Genomic DNA, 27,653 nt, shown 5'->3' with positions numbered 1-27,653 from the left:
GTATAGTGAGTGCTGTACTACGCGGATCAATAAAGCGTAAACAATATAAAGAAAATTACATTGTAGAATATGTTCAATTTAGATTTAAGTTAAAATTGATGAAGTTCACATCTATTTATCCCTTACATTTGAGGAGCACATTCATCAAGTAAAATTTTTACTAAACCTGAATTGTTTAGCATTTGTAACAAAATATTTTTACACATGCGATTAAATAAAAAAATACATTTCTATAAAACATAAAATAAAAAACTGTATATAAATTAAAAACATTGGCTCTAAAAGTTAGTAATTTATAGTAATAGTAATAATAAGTTAGTAATACATGATTCAATCGCAATTATTTTCGACAACTATTAGCAGTGAAGTTTGCAAAGTGAAAGATAAATGAGCTGTTAGGTAGAAATAGTAAATTGCAATAAAAACTATACATATTTATTATATTTTTATGGATAAGAAATGTTTTTTATTAAGTATTTAATAATTTACCATGAATGTGTTTCAATTCAGATTAGTTGAATGAAAATTCTTAAAGACGTCTGACACGTCTATTTACGGTTTGTAAGCTTATGTACTTCGAAAGTTCAGTACAAAGACAATGCGGCTATAACTTTCATTGCCTTACACTACGCTTCAACAGAGCGTAAGAGTCGTTAAATTCTCTCAACACTTGGGATCTTTCCATCTTACTAATTGTCGAACCAGGGCTGCAAATTTTCAGTGCATAAGCAAATCTAGAAATGTTTCTGAGTTTTGCTGCTATTACGTTAATAGCAATTTTATCAACTTCTACTAATGTCAATGGTTCTGGAGTTTTTCATCTTTATAATGTTACAGAGAGTGATTTACAACAGTCAAGAGATATACAAAAACAGAGGCAAAATCAAGGTATATTCAATAAATATAACACAGGTTTAATTAGGCTACGTAGAGATAAATGTTATATATAATTTTACTTTTCCGTAGAATATGACATTATTCATGTAACAAGTAGACATATTTCTCGACATTTTATTACAACATTTACTAAGAAAGTTTTGCTAGCAATTAAGTCTTGAATGAGGTATGCAGTATTGGTACATTCCTTACTTACTGAATTAAAATATAAAAGGCTAAATAATGCATTTGGAAGTTATTTGATAACTTTGGCAAAACATCATAGTTATTTAATATACAACTAAAGTGAAACGAATTATGAGGACTAATTTATAATGGTAAACTTTTTGTCTATGTTTAGACACGCAATCAAGTTATTGACATAGAATTATACTATCGTTAAGGAAATATTGCTCTAATAGCTTGGTTATGAATCTAAATTATCCTACATTCCTGCAATCTGAATATTTCACTTAAAGTTAAATACACGTATTAAAATGAAACGATTAATATAAACAAGATTCGTGGATATTTCATTAAAACTTTAATCTTGTATAACTTAAAATATTGTAACTACTGGAGGCAGAAAATAATTAGTCAATAAATATTCCCACATAAAGTAAAGAAATGTTAAAATTACTCGGTTTTAAATCACATAAAATTTAAATTTTTACTGTAAAAGGAAATAGTTTTTTCATATTGTACTTTATTATAGAACATAATATAAAAATCTCAATAAAACCCGATTTATATATAAGCCTCTACTATCCACATTGTAGTAAAGTCCAAACTAGGAAAGTTGAGATCTTTTTGAAGATGCAGACTATTTAAAACAAACATTTTTACAATCATCCATCGGAGAATTTTCGTTAAAAACGGTAGATGGTAAATTATTTATCTATTTTAAACCGAATCTTTACATTCCTAAATGTAAATAATCTAAAATCCCGTTGAACATTATAAAAACTGTTTATACAAATATATTATATTTTTTAGATGGATGTTATGTTGGGGGAAGATATCTGAAGTTTGGAGACCAATGGACCCAAGGAGGAATTTGTGGGATTTTCTCTTGCCATGAAAAGCACTTCCGCAAATTAGCTACTCCGTATGTCAAAATGTTCAAAATGTATACGTAAAACGCACTTGTTAGTTATATTTTGAAACAATTAAATGTAAAATATCTTTATTAGAGGCGAAATTAGGACTGTAAAGTCCTCTATACCACTTAACCTCGTACACAATTAAACTAACACACACACACACACACACACACACACACACACACACACACACACACACACACATATATATATATACATTTATAACTATACAAGTATATTTACAATATATATTAAATGAACCTTAGCTTAAAAAACAAGCATCAATAATAGCTTTTTTGGTAATTAAAAGTAAATGATTGATACTGTAGTTTATAGCACAAAAAGTTTCGTAAACATAATAATGAGACTCTCAAAAAATCATATTAATATTGATACTGTTAAACCTTTAATCTTGTTCTTGTAGGTACAATTTGCTAAGAGGTTTTAAAAGTTCAATAGATAATTTCATAAAATAGTAAATATTTGATGGCATACTTTTTTTATTATTACTCTGTACGTTAGATACACAAGTATACATAAGATGAATAATTAGTGTTTACGTTTTTTCTAAATATAATATATTGATACACATAGAGTTTTGTAGAAAGATGTCACTTCATAAATTATATAAAATTAGATGGATGAAATAACAGTAGATTATGATTATTTCCTTATAAACGTAATCCTTTTACAATATAGCTAAGCAATATCCTAATTCCAGGTGCCCTTACCTACGGTATCAAGAAGGCTCTGGGTGTACAATTGTAGAAGAAGATTTTACAAAAGATTTTCCAGACTGTTGTCCCAAAATGGTTTGCCCTAACGAAAAAGAAGTTCAACAACTTGAGAGGAAGAGAACTGATTGGTCGTTTTAAATAAACAGACTCAATAATTTCTGAAGTGGTAAAAACAGAGAGGTATTATTCTCAAAATTGGACATATGTTATTTATGTTGAGACTACTTTGATCAGCATTGTATTAAAAATATCTAACAAAATGTCTTATACATCTTGTAAATTTATTAAATTCTATTATAACGTGTAATAAATATGGTAAGTTGTGGATTATTGAGTGTACTTCCAAAAATATAACCTTAGGTCATAACTTGTTTCTTTGTATCCTATATATTTCTATCTGTATATTGAATCATATTATAGCATTTTAAATACCATTGTTGGTTTTGTGCAGGGCAGTAATTAATATTTGAATCAATAGTAAGTTTAATAATATATATCAAACCAGTAAAAATTAATTATTTTCATGAAAAATTACTAAACATTTCTCAAGAGACATGTTCTCCTACGTGAAGTGTTAAAAGAGTAATGTGAGAGCAGCTCTTCTGCACCCAGTTTTAAATTGAAATAACATAGCAGAAACTTAAAAAAATCATATAAAGTTAATATCTTTCTTTTCAGATGCTGTAAAAGCTCTCCTGCTATGGCTTAACTGTTAAAATAGGTATAAATTACTGCGGGATACATTTTTTGAATTCATTATAGTTTTTAATTCAGTGTCCATTGGAACTGTGCCTGATATTGACATTATACTCATTATTAATATACTATTTGCATAAAAGAGTATGTACATTCGCCTTTCAATTGTTTGAGGATATTGAGAACATAAAATGTGCAATAGGCTGAGTCAAGTATAAAAGACAATCCTTAGAAGTTCCTCTCTCTTCTTATCAATACCAGGAACTATTGTCCATAACGGTAAGGTATATTATAATACTATTAATATTATATGTGCGAAATTTTGTTAAGAATTATGTTTGAATGAATATCGTTTGAGGTCTTCGGATGTTCTATACTCAATCACCCAAAATCAAGTTGATATTTTTAGACATAATTTGGCATATGTGTTACTTGGATGGTAAAATAGTAATATTACTTCGGGATGAACAAATGCCTATTGTGTATTAGATATATTTTGATCCTGAAATGCTACGTATAAAAAATTACTTAGTCTTGAACAAATTACCTTGTGTTGTATTTTATTGTAGTATTATTTGAATTTTATAATAGGTGGCAGCAGCCACACATTCAACCCCTTAAATTTATTTTCAGGATTAGGTTTTTTTTAAATTGTGGGAATGCATGTTTACAGTAACTGAATACACAATAACGGACACACCGAACACTAATTTGACTATAAGAACCATTCAATCTCTGATTACAATTTGAAGAAACAAACCAGCGCTGTAAGTTCTTCACCATTGTAAATGAAACTATAAATATGACAGAGAGAAAGTCCTTTTTATAGTATCAGTAGAACCATGCTAGGACTTAGTAATTAGAAACGTATAGTAAAACAATGGTGGAAGGGGGTTGTGGATCTTTTTGAACTTAAGAAACATACAATACTGATTATGTATATAAACATTCACAATATAATGTCTAGACTGTACCTAGAATAAAAAATAATGTTTTATCGAACAGAGATTGGAAAACAAGAGTATACAGTTTATTAGATCAGTTTTAAGATAATTATACATTTAAGGGACTCTCACAGAAAGTATTTTCAAAGACAGCCAGCATGGTGCTCGCAAATTAAGATGCATTACATTTTAGGGAATTAGAATGCTCATAAGTATTAATAGCAGACCGGGACGGTTCGAAAAGGTCTTTGTGTGTGGATGACTTGCATGTGTGACCTTGCATTATTTCCTGATATGAATTTCCACGGTAACACTATAGGCCTTCCTCATTCCAATTGGCTAGACCACAACTGCGTTTGTTGTATTAATCGATTGTTACCATAGCGGCCAATCATTGTTCTGCACTGTACTACGACATGCATTGTATTCAATAATATTTGAGAAGACCGTAAACTTTTAAAAAGTAATGACTATCACTGTTTGAAACGTGTAAAATTTATCAATTTTAATTATAAAAACGTTTATTATTAAAAGTAATTTACAACACAAGTCTGAACTACATTAAGTGCATGATATAATACAGAATAATGTTTTATATTAGGTATATGCAGTTACAGTAAACTTTATTTCCCACGATAAAATAATTGACGTAATAAAAAATTTAGCAACATTTTGTGTCGTAACAAAAAAGCAACCGTTTTCTGGTTTGTCTACTGCCTTATGTTGAAGGAAAACTGGGCCTATTTCCTGGGGATTGGGCGGCTATCTTGTGCACTTTGCATTATTTTGTGCATCTTTGGTGACACATAAAATATATCATAATTCTAGTCCTGTATTGGCGATTTGATGTGGATACCCATTACATATAAATACAATACAAGTAACTATATAGGTCACGGTTTATCAATAAAATTATAGTTATTTATACTGTTTTACTAAATATAAATGCTAAGAACTTTTAAAGAGATATGCAAACTGGTAAAATCCTTACCGATACGACGATATAACTGGGTTGGGAAATATACCTGATTTTATCTATAACTTTGTGAATAGTTTAATACTGACATTTTCTTTTTAAAGTTATTACTGCCTTACATTTATATCGTAGTTACGTCTTGAACAATTTTATTAGGTATATTTCATATTTATTTTATGGACACAGAACAATATTCCCGAGGAACAAGCTTTAAAAATAAATTTTATATGAGTATTTTTAAAACTGTCTTAGGGAAAGTATTGCATATTGCAAAATTTAAAGAAATAAAAACTGTTCAGCAATAATTTATTTCATCATTGTATTAATAATACATTGAAATCCTTGAGCCAGCAGTTTATTAAGGTATAACAGAATATAACAGAATAGTATAACAGAAAAAGAAGAAACTTTTAATAGTAAATTAATTACTTTTAAATGAAACTGTTTATAATTAAGGAATCTTAGAGAAAATCAGATCAGGGAAATATCACTCTGCATTGTACTCAAGGTTTAATGTTAAAATAATAATCATTCTTTATTCATAATCTTATTTTGAATGACTAGGTTTCTAAGATTACGAAACATGAAAATAATAAACGCTCTGCAAATAAAATTTCTAGAAATTTATTTGTTGTTTTTAAACCTGGTATACATTGCATTATAACGCAAAGCAGGAGTGAGCATTGTGAATGAATATAATTAACAGTATCTAAATTAAAAACAATATGTCGCAGGGAACGTAGTTTTAATGAGGAAAGTTGAAACAAACGATTTTAACGTTTGTAATTCAAGTGCTATAATTGTGCTTGGTTTCAAGTAGCTGATGTTGTTACCAACTTTGTACAAAACAATCAGAGAGTTTGCCAGTTCGTCAAACTTCCATCATACTTAATTGAACGTCACAAGTTGCCTAAGTTGTATACCGATGTTATATTATTAATTATATTTATATCAGACAGAGAAGGCAGTACAAATATAAGGCAATCTCAATTATGACACCAATTTTCACAAGACATAATCTTAAGTATATTTTATTGCCTGAGGGTTAGTGTACCTTATCACTTGAGGGACTGAAACATTACTTCATATCTACATGTGCTTACGTTTGCATATTTGTCTCTCTAACAGTCTACGGTCTGTATATATGATATCTCGAAAACGAAAAGATCAGTAAAATTAATACTTTAAACATGAAGTATCATTAGTTATTATAAGTTATTATTTATAGACATCCATTACTCCATGGAATGTGGCTGGGCGTCTGCCAACGTTTGCACATTGTTTAACTAATATCGTAAGGAAAGAATAGCAGAATATATAAATTTAAAAAAATGAATGTAATTTTATGAAATTTTAACCTCGGAATAGTAAAACAATGTAGCCTGATGAAATGAGCTATGGACTTGACATTTACATGTAACCTTAGGGAATCCTGTTACACGAGGCAGTGTTGGCGTTCTCCTATTCTAATTATTCTATGCAAGTTTTTTGAAAAAGGTTATAAATAAATAAATAAATAAATAAATTAAATAAATATATATATATATATATATATATATATATATATATATATATTAAAACAGTATATTTAATACTCTGTAAGTTGCATGGTATGACAGTTTAGAATTTAACGCACTAGTTTCCTCTCACATCGTCACTCAGAAAGAAGTTTAACTGAATATGAAAGAGCCGAGGGACCCAGTTCTTGTGACGGTGATTTAAAGTCGTTTCTTGATACGTACCAAACATTTATAATTCCAGACTAATTTTGACATATTTCACACATTTACAATCTCATTTGATTTCACTTTTAAAAATGTATTTACTCATTAGTTTATGTATAGTACCTATGCTTTAACTTATGTCTTTAAAGGTACCTTTGAATCTTGAAGAAGAGGATAGTTTCAATAAACAAAACTATATGTAATAGATAACGATGGCAAATATCCAAGATTCTGTTATCCTATAAATTTAAGCACATCGAGGAAGGGGATGGACATGTGTAAAGAACTAATCATGCGTGCTGTTGTGAAAAGCTACTATTTGAATTTAGGATCTATTACAAAAGATATTTCAACAAGTACATGAAATAGAAAGTAAAAAGTTTTGAATCAAATTACCAAATAACATCAAAGAAAATAACATGCACTAAAGTTATTGATAGGTACTACCATGATAAAACTGAACTTTAGGATATACAGTAACACGAAAATTTAACTTTTCATTAATATGGTGTTTCAGCACCCAAACTATAAGTGTTGTTTTTTATTTGATCCTTACTTTCCTTATGGTCGTTAAAGTAACAATTGTGGTTTTTTAAACTTCTTCACACTTACTTACGAAAATAATTTAAGTAGTTGTGAAATGTAGATCTTGTAGTAGATTGGCATTACTAAAAAAACATATAAACACTTAAAACCGATAAACCTAGGTTACAGGTTTCCTAAAAACTAATGTAATACTTCAATGTAGATTTTTCCTTATGGTAGCCCTTTGAATTTCACAATTGATAGATGACACTTTTCTGTTAATTTTGTATTTGCAGTATCCAATTGCTGACATATTATTACTCTTCCATCCCATCCCTTCTGTCTGAGCTGCCCCGCTACATCGTGTCTTGGCGTTCTACCACTTACAGGTGGAAAATACACACTGATGTCCTCTAAAAAAGTATATCTTTTCATTTGCATGTTTTTATTATTTATGTGTTAATGTGTTGTGTGGTTTTGTAAGTTTATTATTATTATCATTCGTTTAAAAATACAATTACATCCATGTTATTCTTGCCTTAAGAGCCCACCGTATCCCATAGGGTTTCAGGTGTGTTGTTCCAATAATGGCAGTTCCAATAATTTAGAAATTAACTATCAATGGCCAAACATTGTCTATGAAGATTACAATAATGATAAATGGATTATATTTTGTTTAAATAGTCATTAGTTATGAATGGTATTCCCTTATTTATTATATTTAAAAATATTTAATTATTGGTTTATGGGAGTCACAAAGTTCTCTTGTCTTACCTTACTTGGTAGTTGTGAGCCGACAACTAACATTATCACCATTTTTTTCGTCGCAGGTTGCGAGTGCGCGTATTGAGTTGTGCAAAATAAATATGGTCCATTAAATGTTTTACACAACCGGTTAAAAAGAGAAAACTATAATATGGAGTAAATAGTGTAAGAAATTACTTTTTAAAACCAGAGTTTTCTTACAATAAGTCAGTAGCATTCCTTCTGAGCTTCACTTCTCATGTGATTTAAAATATATTGTTTACGACAGTCATATTTCTCTATATACTAAAATATGTTTATATCGAACATTGTATGTACCTGTTCTTGATATAGTGATGGATAATGGTTCATAATGTTTTTAAGAATTTATAAAATTCCTATTCCATAATGTCGCGGTTAATTGATTCACATTCATGCTTTTATACTATCTTCTCACGGGCATTCAACTGAACAGTATAAAATGTCTATAATTATACAAAACAAGTTTGAACAATTTTCTATAATTATATTTCAATGTTGGTAATGTTATCTAAAGATAAACGTGGTAAATGTGGTAAAAAACTTATTTAACAATTCAAGTAATATTTGATAAGTGCAACAAATATGTTTTGGTTGAGAAACAAATGACATCACAAATATACCAGATTTTCCCACTGTAAGTTCATAGTTTATAAAAATAGCTATAGTTCTTGGTAGGTTTGATGTAATATTGGTTTCTTCCAAAGTGAGCCAATTAACAAGGTTTCTCATCCACAGTATGCATATCAAGTCAACGATAATGGGCTATAAACTTCATTGTAACTGCGAAACAAAGCTAATAGAGGTGTTCTTACGACTTTGTGTTACGTAAACATTTGCACTTCACAAAAATCAGAATGTTCATGCACTTTACACTCATTTTTCTCATTCCTATATGTATTTATTGTGATGAAATATCACCAGAAAAGAAAGAAATCGTAAAAAAGACAGAAAATGCAACAGTTCAAAGTAAGTATTTTAAAAATTAACGCTGAGACGTGTTATTTCTAATTAATAAATATTTAAATTAAATAATTTTATTTAGATCTAGCTATTTAATGACATACAAGCAGTTGAATGCATAGTCCATACTTATATGTACAATAAAACATTGTAAGTTATATTAAGTAAAGGTAATTTTATAAAACAATCTGAACCATTATATACTTAACAGAAACACACGCACACCCCCCCCCACACACACATACACACATATACACACAAAAGTTTAAATTGAAATATATGTCGTTTATCGTATTTTATATATATTCACGTGTAACACAGTAACATGTAATTTATATTCTTACCAGATGAAGAAATCGCAAGCCGAGATCTCAATACGCAACATCGTATTATTGGACAAGGACTAGGACTTCCACACGATCATTTACAAAATCAAGAATTAGTTGATAAATATATTTCTGACTCGGAGCCAGGTAAGTTATTTAATGATTTTAGTATTAAAATAATCCATTACATTTTATTTTATATTATTTTAATTATAACTTAATGGCACTTCTACTCTTGAATTTAATTATTATAAAATAAACTTAATGTACGTCTCACTTACATGAAGTGATAATCGTTCCTGGCACATACAGGTTATTTATGAAGTAGACGGTGATTTTTTAGGAATGCATTCATTAAGATAAGAGAAACAAAGAATGTGATATAAACATAAGTATTAAATACTTAGTTTACTGTCTTTACTTTAGAAACCCATAAAGGGTTGACATTTGGAATATTTATTGTTTTGCACTGTCATATTAAAATTAAAAAATATATTATTAAAATATATATTAATATATACATTTTCACATGGATGATACTTGAAGTTTTTATACCTTATACTTATAAATTTATTAACAGTTATAATGATTACTTAAATAAATTTAAAACACTTCAGAGCCTAAAATATAAAAATATCAGCCAATAAATAATATTAGAGCAAGCTTGTCACTGTTATAATGCACGACATCATTTTCAGGATTCGTATGTTTTTAGCATCATTAAATGTTTATTAAATAGTTGAGACGTTTTATATATACATAAACACAATTTTTTTCAATAACACAGATTTATTCCAACTCGTTATTTTGTTTGAGAGATAATATGTTGGCTTCTTCATATCTTCGTAACAATAATACAGTGCAATTATTATGTTCATAAATTAAAAACTTATTGATGCCAGTTTCAGGGAAACATTTTACAGCCTTTATGTTTGATTGTGCTGCACAGTGTGGCTAGACGCGGGTATAAGTAAATTTTGATTTCGAACATTGGCATGATGACGTAGCTTTATACAATATTATGTGTTTAATGCGGCTTTTAAACAAGATGACTGTTACAACAATCCAAAGAAGTAGAGAGTTGGTGAAATATCTATCTTAAAAAAAATGTCAACAAAGTTCAATAGTTCGGTCAGGTTCCGTTATTTCATCCCATGTTTTTAAATCGCTACTATAGCCACGGAATTGATTTTTTTAACTATTTATGATCATAGATGAGTACGGAGGTACTAAACTAGATAGACACTGTTTGTTTTCCTTGACGACGTCTTATCTAATCAGCATCAGGCATGCCCAGACTGTTCTTGTTATCGAAATGAGACGAGTGCCTCCAGCCATCAGCGCGGGGCAGCACCGAAGGTCAATAAAAGAAAAACATCCCTCGAGATAGTACCTATCAGTAAAATATAAAATTCTAGAGGGGCTGATCAGAAATATAAGTTGAAATGATTAATTCACCTCAAGCATTCAATTCCGTGGCTATAGTAGCGATTTAAAAACATGGGGTGAAATAACGGAACTTGACCCAATAGTTCAATTACACATACAAATGTTTTTTTAGACTTTGCGATAAATGTTCTGATATTTGACTAAAACCCCAAAACATTTTTGTACTTTATCGTGTAAATACTCTGAAAATAGACACATACTGGGTAAAAAAATATTTTAAAACATTTTGAAAGCTTATTGGTCATATCTTTAACAATGTGGTTTCTGCAACATCCTACGATCCAAAATAATGGTGTTAAGTGTTTAAAGTTTAAAATTGGTCTTTTGTGGTAAAATTAAGGTATCTTCACTACCAGAAACAAAACAATTTATACATATATATGATAGCTAGAAGTTGGTGACATGTGGCTCATTCATTGCACACAATCAAAGAAATATAACTCGATCAGACAGTTTCATCCCACACAAAACTTTCACTTCTTGTTGGGTTATATCTTGCAGAATCTATTCTTGGTGTAGATAAACCGATGTCGAGGGGCTGCACTTCACTAAATTTGATATGCGGGGTGTAAGAGTGGATGTACTGCGGAGGATGACTGTTAGGTGGAGCTCCCTTCAGAGATTGCAGTTCCCTATCTGCTTTAAAGTATTGAGGATGGAACAGAGTTAGTATCCCCGTCTTCCAAAGCAACATGACTGAGACATAGAGTACCTTATATCTCCTCATGTAATCTTGACAAAAAGAGGCTCTAACACAAATTATCCATTCTGAAAATAAAATCCACACGAAATAAAATGTAAAAGTCCTTTTAGAACTGTGTAATGAACGGTTTTCTCAGTTTCTAGTTCTAAGTGAACAAATAAAAAGTATGGGAAAAATACTGAGAACGCAGTAAATTGCAATTGCTATAACTATAAACTTATACGAATACATAAATTTGTTGATCGTGTAAACGATTCAAACTCAACATTAAACAAAAATATAATTCACCAAGGTAACAGTTAGAATTCATTAAATGTACACTTAAAATTATTTGTTTCTAAAACTTTCATCTAAATATTGTCTTATGTTACATCTTACATATAGCCTACATCGGAAAAGAATTGGAGAAAAGATTAAAGTAAGAAGTGTTGTTACTGTCGACTACGATTTCAAGACTATACGTGTAAAACTTTAATTAACCTGATTAAACATATGGTTGCGCCGTCAGAATGTTTTTAAAAGCAATTTCATTCAATATTTTCTATGAATTTATTATAATAATTTTCTGTAATGCAACTTTAGAGAACATAATGGATCAATTTTAGAGACCAGGAGTGTGTACCTCCGGAACGATTTTAGCAATAAGGATAGGTCTATATTTATCCAGGGATCCTATATTTATATGTGGATTGGCGACTTTTAATCTTAATAAAATGCTGTATACTCTTTTAATATTTCTATATTTAACGTTTAGAAAATAGCAAGTATCGAATTCAGGGTGTAATTTTTGTATATGATCTGGAATCAGTCCTCTATCCTGAATTTAAATCTTTAACAATATCATATATGTACATTTTAAAAATAGCTTCGAACAGAATAGGAAGTAAAATTACTACAATGGTACTTTATTTGTAAAATGAAGCCTTATACATCCGACAATGAACTTGTAGTGGTCTGCCTCAGGGTTTCTTATCTCGAATGAAACCAACACACCAACATTTATTAAGGTTGCCTTTGACGCTATTTAGCGTAATGTGAGTTTACTAACTCCGTTGTTAAGTTCATGCCATCTTCCCTTGTCTCGTAAGCTACACGCTTTTGCGGGTATTCTCTAATCATATTTCCATGTAATTTTTGTGATTACTTGAAGTTATGTTACTTACGAGATTTATTTTACTTTTATGTAGCTAGGCTTTACACATTTTTATCCATTAGAACGATTAAAAACAATTCTTTACTTCTTTTTAATTCTAGACATTTTCATATCCAATTAGATCATGTAGGGTAAGAGTTCTGAGCCGAGATCAAATTTACATAGTATAATCCAAGTTATTATTTCGTGAATCTTGAATTTTAAATGAAATAAATTTCTTATTAGTCACTAATTTTTGGTGTGGTCAAATCGAAGTGTATTAAAAATCTTGAAATTTCCGTTAAACATTTTAAACAGATCGTATTTTTCGCTGACATACTTAAAACCAACAGTCAGCCATAGTAGTTTAGAAAAATTATCTTATTAGATAAAGAAACCGAAACTTCACAAATGACCAAAATGAGTCGAGAAATTATGCAAAAATCTAACTTGGCTAAAATAAATTGATTGTTTCAGCTTGTGTAAAATGTATACAAACTTATTAATAGTTTTGAAACTATATATAATAAAGTCTGCAAACCTTGCACAAAGTTATACGGCTATCTTAACTACTTTTAATTCTATAATGTCACATGTGTACATTGGTGGTCCCATGGAGCTGTGGCATCGAAAGTTTTGTTGACGATTTGCAAGTTTAGTTCAATATTCAAATAATTTAAAATCCCTTAACATTTAGCACAAACATTTTTAGAGATACAGCCAAACACGCTCTATAAGCTTTATTCAATACGTAAGAGTAGCCGTTGGAATAAGATGAATTTAACAATTATTAATGGCTGACACTTTGTATAGGATAAAAAAATTATGGTTGCCTGTAAAGTCGGTTTTACGGGTGAAGATTTTACGTGACAACGTCTTTTTCTCGGTAGAATATTTATTCATATGAATATTATTAAATTGCACAATGGGAACAAGGAATTGAATGAAAATAAGAATTGCACAAATTTTAACTATAGAAATATATTTTGTTTACTAAAACATTGTACATAATTTGAAATTAATTAAAATTTTTTATTGTAAATGGTAAAGTTGAATAAAACATTTACTAAAATTGGAATTTGAAATTCTTGCTAAACACAGTTAAATTCTAACTCCGCGCGTGGTGATTGGTCGGTTTAGTTCGTTTGTTTGGTCGCACTGTTATGACAGGTTAGAGGTTATAATTTGTTATTTTAAATGTTTGACTAGCAATACGCGCTGTTTCTTCTCAATCGACTGAAGTACGATTGATTGCAGAGTGATTTAAACTAATAATTTACTTAACACTATCAACATTTGTCAATAGTATGACATAACCTATAAACTCAGTTTCTCAACTTTTGTGTCAATCTAACAATTAATCAATCAATCATAGTTTACGATAATGAAATATCAGGGTACAATTATTTACCTTTATTGTTGTAGTTGTTGTAAATGACGAATCTAAGCACTCCACATTTTCACGAATAAACATAGTTATCTGCTTTATCCCGTGCGGCGGACCCACAGTTATCTGCTTTATCCCGTGCGGATCCCGTGCGGCGGACCCACTGGACGGGCATCGTAACGTTACCGGGCGTTACACTTTTTCATGAGTGACTCCGAGCCGCAACCTAATTTAAGACGTTGTCACGTCAAAAATTTAAGAATCACTCTATAAAATGTATTACATGTATATGTCACATTAGTTATTGAATTATATTACGTGTTTTAAATAGAATAAATATGTCGAAATTATACGTAATAGCAAATATTTTCTAAGGTTTTGTATAATAATTTCTTTTAGGCTATGTGCACACTGGATTAGATGTCGGTGCTTCTTTTCCAATGAATTCTGGTATTCAAAACATACCAATAGTACACCAGCAATCACACGGTACTCCAAATGCAGATATTTCACGTAATGATCAGATAAGACAAGAACTTCTTAATAAGATCCGTGGAGGAAGTCCACCACAAAATGGTGAGTATCGTTTTTGTTTAATTTCTTGAAATACCCAATGAAAATTAAATTTAAATCAAGTTTACAATAAAACACACTTAATTATATAATAAAGAATCATTATTAAAAATTGTTAATATATAATAAGATACAGTAAGATAATTTTTTTAACTTCCATTTTTGGGTCTAGTAACGGATTTTGCGAGTGATCTGGGTTAGAATCTGACCGTAAACAATTGTATTAGATACACGCGACATGTTTTAAATTGTTATATAAAGAAGGAATCACATTTTACGTTATATAAATAAATTACAATTGAGATAATGTGATTTCATGAGCAACACTCTATAGCATTTGGCACCGTAGTATATATATATATATATATATATATATATATATATATATATATATATATATATATATATATATATAATTTCAATAAACATTGAATCACAAAAAGTACTTGCTCCGCCGGGAGTCGAACCCGGATCTCTCACTTGCCGGGTGAATGTGCTACCATTACACCACAGAGCGCTTACTTTTTCCGATTCAATTATTTTGTATTTGGCCGTATCTGTCACATATGCGTTTAAATAAGCAAACTAACATATGATCGGAAGACCAAACACCTGTCAAACGACTTTTTATTTACGTTAAATTGTATAAATGGCAATAGCCTTATTTAATTTCAATAAACATTGAATCACAAAAAGTACTTGCTCCGCCGGGAGTCGAACCCGGATCTCTCACTTGCCGGGTGAATGTGCTACCATTACACCACAGAGCGCTTACTTTTTCCGATTCAATTATTTTGTATTTGGCCGTATCTGTCACATATGCGTTTAAATAAGCAAACTAACATATGATCGGAAGACCAAACACTTGTCAAACGACTTTTTATTTACGTAAAATTGTATAAATGGCAATAGCCTTATTTAATTTCAATAAACATTGAATCACAAATAGTATATATATATATATATATATATATATATATATATATATATATATATATATATATATATATACTAGCAGACCCAACAGACGTTGTCCTGTACACAGGTCTTTAATTCGAAAATTTTGAACTTTGATTAATCTGTAACAATCTGGGCTGTTTTGATAAAAATGTCTATTAAAAAGTTATTACAATATATAACTTCATCACATGTACATTTAATCACACTTCGACCAACCGATAGTGTGTGAGTATAACATGAGTGATGTTAAATGTAGAGGATGTTTTAAATTAAAACTTACTTAATCTGAAGGTAAAAAAGTTGAAACAAACTATTTTATAACAGGTATATTTTTTCAATTTACAACTTAATTAATTTATCGTAATGCCATTGAATGTACAATATTTTTTGATAATCCTTCAGGAGTATACACAAACAAATTAGATGATTTTCCGATAGGGCTGAAGTATAATAAGTGACCTCCATCACAATCGCATTATTGATATTTATGAGTAGCCTATATAACTACTATCCGAATTAGATTATAGTTATGTAAAGGCTGAAGTATAATAAGCAGCCACCATCACAATCGAATTATTAATATTTCTGAATAGTCTATCTAAACTACCGAATTTCATTACAGTTATTTAAAATTACAGTATAGTATCAGAACTGGCAAACAGAATTTAATTTATCTAAAATACTAAATAAGTATTCCATATAGGGCTGAAGTATAATAAGTGGCCACCATCACAATCGAATTATAGATATTTCTGAATAGCCTATCTAAACTACTAAAATGACGAACTGAATTAGATTATAGTTATCTAAAGGCTGAATTACAATAAGCGGCCAACATCGCAATCAAATTATTGATATTTCTAATTAGCCTATCTAAACTACCGAATTTCATTATCTTTATATTTATATTTCTTGTGTGCGTGTGTATGGAGCTGAACTCCTCCTAAATGGGTCTACCATCTTAGAATGTTTTACATTGTATCCAGCAGAATGCGCTACAATCACAGTTTCAAATGTTTTCTATTTTAATTCCAGGGTTTCCTGACAGTTCGTGCTGTTATCAAATATGTGTGTTGTTTTGTAACATCGTCTAATTATTGTGTGAGTGCTAATTGTAATATCACATTAATAGAGATTGAAGGTGTTTGAAGTACATAAAAAACTATAGTTATTTATTGAAGTTATTGAACTAATTTTGAAAATTTATTGAACGAAGTGAGTATATTGGTCGCATAACCTAAGTAGCATACAAATCAAAAGGTTGTGTTTCTATGTGTGAATAACTATTGTTAACAGTTTGGTCACATAAGTTCAAATTAAGTAGCATATAAATCAAATGATTGAATAACTATTCGTCCTCTTCCACGAAGACGTGGCATTTTTCTGTAAAAATAAAATTCTGAATAATAGTACACAATGTGTATGAGTAACTTATTGAATATGTAATTTTAATTAAGTAACTTCTAGATAAAAATGTATAACAACGTAGACTACTGTATCTAAAATACTAAATAAGTATTCCCTATAGGTCTGAAGTACAATAAGTGGCCACCATCACAATCAAATTATTGATATTTCTGAATAGTCTATCTAAACTACCGAATTTCATTAGAGTTATTTAAAATTACAGTATAGTATCAGAACTGGCCAACCGAATTTAATTTATCTAAAATACTAAATAAGTATTCCATATAGGGCTGAAGTATAATAAGTGGCCACCATCACAATCGAATTATAGATATTTCTGAATAGCCTATCTAAACTACTAAAATGACGAACTAAATTAGATTATAGTTATTTAAAGGCTGAATTACAATAAGCGGCAAACATCGCAATCAAATTATTGATATTTCTAATTAGCCTATCTAAACTACCGAATTTCATTATCTTTATATTTATATTTCTTGTGTGCGTGTGTATGGAGCTGAACTCCTCCTAAATGGGTCTACCATCTTAGAATGTTTTACATTGTATCCAGCAGAATGCGCTACAATCACAGTTTCAAATGTTTTCTATTTTAATTCCAGGGTTTCCTGACAGTTTGTGCTGTTATCAAATATGTGTGTTGTTTTGTAACATCGTCTAATTATTGTGTGAGTCCTAATTGTAATATCACATTAATAGAGATTGAAGGTGTTTGAAGTACATAAAAAACTATAGTTATTTATTGAAGTTATTGAACTAATTTTGAAAATTTATTGAACGAAGTGAGTATATTGGTCGCATAACCTAAGTACCATACAAATCAAAAGGTTTTGTTTCTATGTGTGAATAACTATTGTTAACAGTTTGGTCACATAAGTTCAAATTAAGTAGCATATAAATCACATGATTGAATAACTATTCGTCCTCTTCCACGAAGACGTGGCATTTTTCTGTAAAAATAAAATTCTGTATAATAGTACACAATGTGTATGAGTAACTTATTGAATATGTAATTGTAATTAAGTAACTTCTAGATAAAAATGTATAACAACGTAGACTACTGTATCTAAAATACTAAATAAGTATTCCCTATAGGTCTGAAGTACAATAAGTGGCCACCATCACAATCAAATTATTGATATTTCTGATTAATCTATCTAAACTACCGAATTACATTATAATTATTTAAAATTACAGTATAGTATCAGAACTGGCCAACAGAATTTAATTTATCTAATATACTAAATAAGTATTCCCTATAGGTCTGAAGTACAATAAGTGGCCACCATCACAATCAAATTATTGATATATCTGAATAGCCTATCTAAACTACTAAAATGACGATCCGAATTAGATTATAGTTATTTAAAGGCTGAAAATTAATAAGCGGCCACCATCACAATAGTTATTTACACATGTGATTCTCTATTAATTTAATATTACAATTAGCACTCATACAATAATTACACGATGATACAAAACAACACACAATTTTATAGCAGCACAAACTGTCGGGAAAACCCGGAATTAAAATAGAAAAATATTTGAAACTGCGATCGTAGCGTATTCTGCTGGATCCAATTTAAAACATACCAAGATAAAAAACAATTTATTAACAAACAAAAAATTAACTGATCAATCGCTGCACACTTAATATTTACGAATTTCAGTTAAAAGTGTATTTTACTAAAACTTCCAATTTTATATTTGGATAACCTCTATTGATATTCCTGATTAGCCTATCTAAACTACCGAATTTCATTATAGTTATTTAAAATTACAGTATAGTATCAGAACTGGCCAACAGAATTTAATTTAAATCCAATTCCTACACTATTAACAATAGTTATTCACACATGTAATTTGTATGCTACTTAATTTGAACTTATCTGACCAACTTTGACTGCAGATTAAAAATGTAAATTACAACAAATAATTTTAAATCCATTAGTTTAAAACTTGATTATCTAAAATGTTAACAATAGTTATTCACACATAGAAACACAACCTTTTGATTTGTATGCTACTTAGGTTATTTGAGGTAATGCGACCAATAATCTCTAATGTACTATTACAATTTTAGCACTCACACAATAAATACACGATGTTTTATTTTTATTTTCTTCTTTTTGCCTGTTGGTTGGCCTTTATAAATTTATAACGCGGCCACGTAGTACACTTTTTATAACTTCATTCTATTATATTTTAATGTTATTTGCCGTATTTACTTTTGAAACTACAAAACAACACACACACATTGATAGCAGCACAAAATGTCGGGAAAACCTGGAATTAAAGTAGAGAAACATTTGAAACTGCGATCGTAGCGCATTCTTCCAAGATCAACACTTAATATTTACTAAGAATTTCAGTTAAAAGCTAAAACTTCCAATTTTATATCTGGATAATCTCTATCCTCCAAAGTGACTACAGAATATATTGAAATAAGAAGTGGTGTTATTTTTATATGTTTATGCTTACTCTATGCTTTCAAGACTATAATTGATTAAACGAATGGCTGTGTTGTAATATTATAATGTTTACATAGGACAATTGGTGAAAATTTAACTTTGCAATCTGCATTAGACTACTGATCAAGCACTTTATAATAACGAAATATAAATGTAAACAAATGTTTCTGCCTCTTTGGTGAACTTTAGCTGGAAATATTCACAGCTGTTAAGTATTAGTTCACTTTGTATTACGTGTCGTAGCGCAGTCTGTCAGATCCAATATAAAACACTCCAACATCAACAACAATTTATAATTAAAAATTTAATTTAATTTGACCGAATAAATAACTATAATGAAATTCAGTAGTTTGGATAGGCTATTCAGAAATATCAGTAATTCGATTGTGATGGTGGCTGCTTATTATACTTCAGCCCTTAAATAACTATAATCCAATTCGGATAGTAGTTTGGATAGGCTATTCAGAAATATCAATAATTCGATTGTGATGGAGGCCACTTATTATACTTCAGCCCTATCGGAAAACCATCTAATTTGTTTATGTACACTCCTGAAGGATTAACAAAAATATTGTACATTCAATAGCATTACGATAAATTAAGTTGTAAATTAAAAAAATATACTTGTTATAAAATTAGTAATTTAAAATTACAGTATAGTATCGGAATTGGCCAACAAAATTTAATTTAAAACCAATTCCTACACTATTAACAATAAGTAGTTATTCACACATGTGATATGTATGCTACTTAATTTGAACTTATGTGACCAATTCTTACTGCAGATTAAAAAATGTAAATTACAACAAATTATTTTAAATCCAATTAGTTTAAAGCTTGATTATCTAAACTGTTAACAATATTCACACATAGAAACACAACCTTTTGATTTGTATGCTACTTAGGTTATTTGAGGTATGCGACCAATATAATCATTTCAATAAATTTGCAAAATGAGTTCAATAACTTTAATAAATAACTATAGTTTTTATGCACTTCAAACATCTTCAATCTCTATTAATGTATTATAACAATTAGCACTCACACAATAATTACAGAATGTTACAAAACAACACACAAATTTGATAGCAGCACAAAGTGTCAGGAAAACCTGGAATTAAAATAGAAAAACATTATGGCTGTGTTGTAATATTATAATGTTTAGGCTACGTAGAACAATTGGTGAAAATCTTTGCAATCTGCATTACACTACTGATCAAGCACTTTACAAATTTAAAATATGAACTTTCTAAATTTTAAAATGTGAAAAATGTTTCTGCCTCTTTTGATGAACTTCACCTGAAAATATTCACAGCTGTTAAGTATCAGTTCACTTTGTAATACGTGTCGTTCGTAGCGCAGTCTGGTGGATCCAATGTAAAACACTCCAACATCAACAACAACTTATTATTAAAAAATTAATTAAATAAACTATTTAAATTGGACCGAATTGTGAATCTAAACCATTCTCGGATCCACCTGAAGACACACAAAAAGTTTCATTAAAATCGGTCCACCCGTTTAGGAGGAGTTCATTAACATACACACGCACACAAGAAATATATATATATATATATATATATATATATATAAAGATATATATATATATATATAAAGATATATATATATATATATAAAGATATATATATATATATATCCCATGTAAAAAATATACTTAAAACTTATATTGTAGATAGGGATCTACAATATTTTCTCTGTCCTGTATTAATTCTCCTCTGAAAACTGATAAGAGTGTAGTCTTATGTAGCACATGAAAGACATCATTTGACCTTGAAAAACTTAACTTAATGATAATATGTTGATTGACATGCAAATAGAAGAAAGTATCGTCTTGCTTACTTTAATAATGCATAAGACTCAGGTCCGAGGAAAACTTGAGTGTACACTGAGTATCAATAACATAAAAATCCGTCACAGAAATAACTGAAATGCTGACCATCGATTCCATAATATAAGTTATTTTTTGTGTAAAATGGTGCCTTCTCAGCTATTTTAGAGTGGACCACCGTAAGCCCGTTCTTACCTATGAAAAGGTAAATATTTCTCTCATTTTGTAACGTCGGATATTTAGAATGCTTCTTATCAAGTCCCTTTGCCATCCACGAATCAAATTAACATACATTTTTAACACACATTATATGATTTTAGAAATAGTACTACAATGGATGTGTGCCTGTTTAATAAAAGACTTACAGAACAAATTTTTTACTAATTTAATTGGTCCCATTACGCACACCATAATCTTCGTCTGGGAATTTCTTAACAATAAATAGCATAAACTGTCATAAAAAGGATATGTAAGTTTCTTTAAGTCTTAGCTGGTAAACTGTTTAAATTAAATTCTCTTATTTGTGTTGTACATTTACTATATTTTAATGTATTCATTAAGAAAAATAAGTAATACTTTTAACTACCTACTCAATTACTTAAAATATAAGTATTTTTGATATTTCATATTATGAGACTTACTAGGAATGTTGAATTCAGTACGACCATTAGTAATTTTGTGTTACTGAACAACATTATAAGTCTATCAATAACCATGGAACGTGCAATAGATTTCCGATGAGTAATGATCAGTAAGAATTTACGCTTTTTTTCACTAAATCCTCACCAGACAAAATGATCATAAGCCTTCCTTTTATTCGTAACACATTTTTCTCAATTTTGGTATATATATTCTAAGAGCTGTTTTATATCTTAAGCTATACTTACAAATTGACAAAAGGTGGAAACGAAAGCAATATCGGCAAGTTCTCCCTGGATAAAGTTCCAAGAACCAATGTCTGGTAGTAGCAGTGAGTTGTAAGGGGTACAAATGCGTCACACACAAGGAGATCTGCGAATAAAAACATCCCGCCGACTCTTTTAGGAGTTATGTGACTGTTTTGTTAACACATATATGTAATTTACGAATATCTTTTATCATGTTTTAATGTAGTAAATTTACGAATTTACCATATTAAAACTAAATCTCGTGATTGATGAAAATGGGAATACTGTAATATTTATTATTATATCTCACATTCAATCTCATTTCATTCGATGTAGCATATTTCACAATCAGTAAGTTACAGTAATTCCACATACCTATTAATATGTAATGTAAAAATCGTTTTTGATAATGGTCAAGGTGTGAAGGAAAGAAGACTCTTTAGAACATTTCCCATTGTTCAGTGATACAAAAAACCAGTAACACAATAACCTTTACTTATTTTGTGTAATTGAAGGATTGTAAATTTGAAAAATCCTCTGTCTTTCACATTCCATATGGTAAGCAACCTTGTATTTTATATGCCTCTCCATTGTTCTTACGTATAAACGATTAGGGAAGATAAACTTTTTCTACAATATTCCTTATGAGTTTCAATATGAGTTATGGGTATTTATAAAATATCACCAAAAAATATTCTACTTATGTTGTCTGGTGCTAAATATACTAAATAGTAAAAAGTAATGTCATCGTGTTTCGGTTATAAATTACTTTAATACCCACATTCCATTTGTCGACCTATGCTTAATAAATGAATAGTTACAAACAAGTTTTACTCTTTCTTTAGGCCTTCCGGACTACAAACCTATGATGACCAGTTCTAGCAGCAACTTCCCACCATCCTTTAGTTCTGCCATCGGTTCCTCGCCGTATGGCTCTAGGAACATTCCATCGTATACTTCTAATAGCCACCCATCTACAGGTTCACACAATTACGGTGGATTATCCTACGGAAAAATTGATCAAGGCCATGGAGCGTCGGGAGATCAAGGTACGTTGAAAAAGGTATTTTTATCTAAATATATGTAAAGGAAATAACCAATCTAAATATAAACACCATACAGTGGTGCAAATAAAAAATACTTGGCTAAGAGAAAGAAATTAGTTTTATTGGAGATACACACGATTAAATACTTAATTTTTACATAACATATCTACACAGCTAGGGTATTGTTTATTGTAGACATATTCGTACACGAGGCTCAGAAGCCCCAACTGAAAATAACCCTAAGCTGATAAGTAACATTAACACACATTTTAACAACATCCACGGCATGTAGTAAAGATAAATAAAAATGAATTAGTATCAATACTGAGGACGAAACCACTCTCATTATTTGGATAGCCTAAAGAGGTCATCCGTAACGTAAATAACCATCAATGTCACTGTATCTCTATTTATCGCTTTTATTGTAGAAATTTGGGTTTCTTGTATTCTATGTGGAATGTGGATCTTGTGGTCTTCTACTCATTATAATATGATCATGAAAGTTCATTTTAACTGTTTCAGTACACGACTAGAAATAACTTATACGCAACCAGTAAAGCTTTTGTGAAAGGTTTGAGTTAATGTACAACAATATTTACCGTAAAATTGCAATGAACATAGCACGTAGTAAAGAGTTCAACTTCATAATCGCAATCATAATTTCATGTATACCAGAGTTCATCAGGTACTACTGTTGTAGCAGTGACCGACAAAGCCAATATACCACTTATCCTGTAATGTTTAGTATCTGAATGTTCCCTTCCGTAGTGATAAAGACGTTTTGTGGAACTGAAAACATCTGCCACGAGTCATGCCATGACTGGAAAAGAAGATCAGAGAGGATGATGATAATGGGACAGTTTCTGATTGGAATCATATACATTATAAATATATATTAAAATTAACTGCATTTAAAGCTTTTAATCAGTATTCATGTATATTGCAGATTAAAAAGGGCAATGTCATGTCGTTTCTGCTTAGTGTTTAAAATAAAGTATTTATATAAGTATTTTATTTAATGGCCATATTTTATTAAAAATTTAGTATACTTTACATTTAAATAACATGATATCGTATCCAAGGATTGATCCATTTAATAATATTATCTTGCTAGTTAGCCTATTAAGTAATGAATCAGTTCTTGAATAAAAATGTATATAAATGGGTATTTAAATCTACATTTTTAAAATTAAAAATATTATTGTTTTTAATTAATTTTAAACTATATGTTATTAGAATGTATCGAACCATTGCAACATAAAGCAATTAATATTTAATAATTATATCATCGTAAACCCTATATGTGGTTAAAGATTCCACAAATCATAAAAATATAAGTCATTGGAGTCGAATTATAATTGTTTCTAGCAACATGCAATGTGAGTGGAAGAATACTTTTACATGGTGATAAATGGGCATCACCCGGCATCTGCGGGTTGTTCACTTGTTCAGAGAGCAGATTTAGAGTACTAACTACCACGTGAGTATAATAGATAAATAGTTAAGAACAAATCACTATATTGTAAAAGTAAATAAATATTTTCCAATAGGTTTTGGATAACAGATCATTTATATTTTGCTATAAATTTAATAAACTTTAGCATGACATAATTTGCCTTTATACATTATATGTTTACTTACTAAATGTAATATTTTTAATAACGGTAATTAAACCTTTTCAAACAATATAAGAATACGACACTCCGCATGTCAACTAATCGGTTTCGCTGGGGTAGTGTGCAATATTTTAATCATAAGATAATTTCAGTCACCCAAGTTTATACTCGCTAAAATGTCACAGGATTTTTCTGAGTTTGATTACAAATACTATTTATTTTTGGTTTTCTCTTTGCCATCATGCTTAGCTATATGGAAAGTATTAAAATGTTTGCTAACTCTTAGCCATGGTATGCTATTTGACTTCAGTAGAAAGGTACTTTTAGTTATACAAAACTATTCAAACCTATTTCAGCTTAAGCGTTGGAACACGATAAAACTTTGAACGATCAATAGAATTAAAATATGTGGTTTACATAATAGTTGTAAAATAATTAGGAGCTAAATTATTTATTAAATCTATACATATAAAATACATCTTTGAATTATTAGCCATCATAATATTAATATAATCTTTATATAAAAATAACATTACTGTAGGATACATGTACGAGACAATTCGTAAGCACACAACTTTTTTATGCATTTCTAAATATTTAAAAACATTAAGATACCATATATCATTACAATTTAGAATTATTCCCTATTTCAAACATGTACTTATGTAAAGACGCAATAAAGTCTAGCAGACTAAAATATGACTGTTGTATATTTTTGTTGTATGTCTTGTTTAAATTATCTTAATTTATACAATAATAATGGTAATTTAAATCCGAGTAATTAAAATTGTTAAAGAAGTATTATATACTAAACCTTACTGTTTTTAAATTTTATGCAATGGATTATTACACTGTGTTTAGAGATGTAACTTAAGTTTATTTTTGGTATGTATTTAAATAACAAAATACTTAAACGTACAAGCTTTAACTTATGAATTAAGAGTTATCCTTGATACATTGGATATTAGTGCCTGATACTACAAATATGAGCTTAAATATAAATAACTAATTTTATAATTGTATTTTACTAAACTTATTGAATGTGTTGAAGGTAAACAGTTTTCATTTTATATTGTTCAACGGAATGCAACAGTTAGAAAAGTTACTATTTAGATTATGGAAATCCGTCTATTTACAACAAAATTTACAATAAACATAGCTAGAATACATAATATCGAATATGACAAAACCAATTGTACCCAATTTATTTTATACTTTAACTTATTGATTTATTGATATAGGATATCGTTCTCCCTGGCTCTCACTCTCTCTCTCCCTCTTCCCCATTTATCCCACCTCCCCTCCCACCATCTTTGTTTGTCTCTTCCACTCTTAAAATTGTTTTTATTAAAATGTAAATTAACAGCTTCTTAAATATTATTTTAGGTGCCCTTTACTGTCATATCAAGAGGATGCGGACTGCTTTATAGAAGAACAGGATTTATCACAAGATTTCCCTCGCTGCTGTCCAAAACTTATATGTTCCCATCAAGCGAAGGTCACACCAACTACTGAAGAACCTAGGAAATACGGAGGAGAATATCGATTCTAATGTACATAAAGTTTGAATAGTTTAGGTTTATATATTTCTCATTTCCCATGCCTTATAAGAGTACAAGGTGTACAAACTACCAAGTCGCGTAACAGGCTTCGCTAAATTTCCATGCAGGATTTTAAATATACAGTATAGCTCATTTTACTGTTGAAATGTTCTATGGTGAATTGGATGATAGACAGACAATCGTACAGAAAATAAGGTGATACAAAATATATGCCTATATCAATTTTAAGGTTGAACATGATGCGGCTTTTGTACATAGACACTTTTTTACAAATGAGGTTTCAAACATAATCTCAAGTGTAAGGATGAAATCTTTATCAACATATCTTGTCACGTGATTTATTCACAATTTTGGTAATTATATTAAGGTTATACCAGTGTTTTAATAATACAAACTGGATGACCTATATATGGTACTGAAATGAAAGAGTGCAGTAAAAACAAAACTTGTCACCGAATTTGAATATTGGCTAACCACTTCATTATATTTTCGTTTTAATCTAAGAATAAAAATCACACATCACGGGTGAAGTAAATTTCTTACAGTTTTATTTATGTATCTATTGAAAAGGTTTCCTAAGCTCAGCAAAATTCCATAGAATGAAAAGCAAGATCAAACTCATCGTTGGCTATATAGACTTCATGCAAATTTTCAGGCCTAAGCCCCTTTCATCTGTGGGTCAATCAACTAAACCCGTGTAAAAGCATCGTACCGGAAGTCTTCCCCTTCCACCATCTCTCCCACCTCCCCTCAGATTTGACGCCCAACAGCATTTGATTGTAGCCCCTGAAACACAACTAATGTGAGGCCGTTGTTAAAATATCCCCCAAAATAACATCGTGCCAGAAAGAGTCAGATTTTAAGGCATAAACCATTTTACTATAGCCCTTAAAACACACCTAAAGCCTTTCTAGAAAAAAATCCGTAAGAAGCAGCGTTT

The 27,653-nt window shown here is 29.7% G+C and overlaps 2 protein-coding genes across 2 annotated transcripts; both read left to right on the top strand.

The window, feature by feature from the left end:
• Positions 1-650: 650 nt before the first annotated feature.
• LOC124361425 lies at positions 651-3,046 on the top strand. Its single transcript, XM_046815475.1, has 3 exons — positions 651-888; positions 1,873-1,984; positions 2,701-3,046. Exons 1-3 carry the CDS (start codon positions 741-743, stop codon positions 2,852-2,854), a joined length of 414 nt encoding a protein of 137 aa, XP_046671431.1. The 5' UTR covers positions 651-740; the 3' UTR covers positions 2,855-3,046.
• Positions 3,047-9,172: 6,126 nt separating this feature from the next.
• Positions 9,173-26,731, top strand: LOC124359163. The gene is made up of 6 exons (XM_046811672.1): positions 9,173-9,333; positions 9,675-9,800; positions 14,724-14,900; positions 23,335-23,538; positions 24,904-25,015; positions 26,538-26,731. Exons 1-6 carry the CDS (start codon positions 9,222-9,224, stop codon positions 26,701-26,703), a joined length of 897 nt encoding a protein of 298 aa, XP_046667628.1. The 5' UTR covers positions 9,173-9,221; the 3' UTR covers positions 26,704-26,731.
• The last annotated feature ends 922 nt before the right edge of the window (positions 26,732-27,653 follow it).

This window comes from Homalodisca vitripennis, chromosome 4 (genome assembly GCF_021130785.1).
Source record: "Homalodisca vitripennis isolate AUS2020 chromosome 4, UT_GWSS_2.1, whole genome shotgun sequence".
NCBI lineage: Eukaryota > Metazoa > Arthropoda > Insecta > Hemiptera > Cicadellidae > Homalodisca > Homalodisca vitripennis.
Note: the sequence above shows the minus strand (reverse complement) of the source record. Positions and strands in the feature narration are given on the sequence as shown.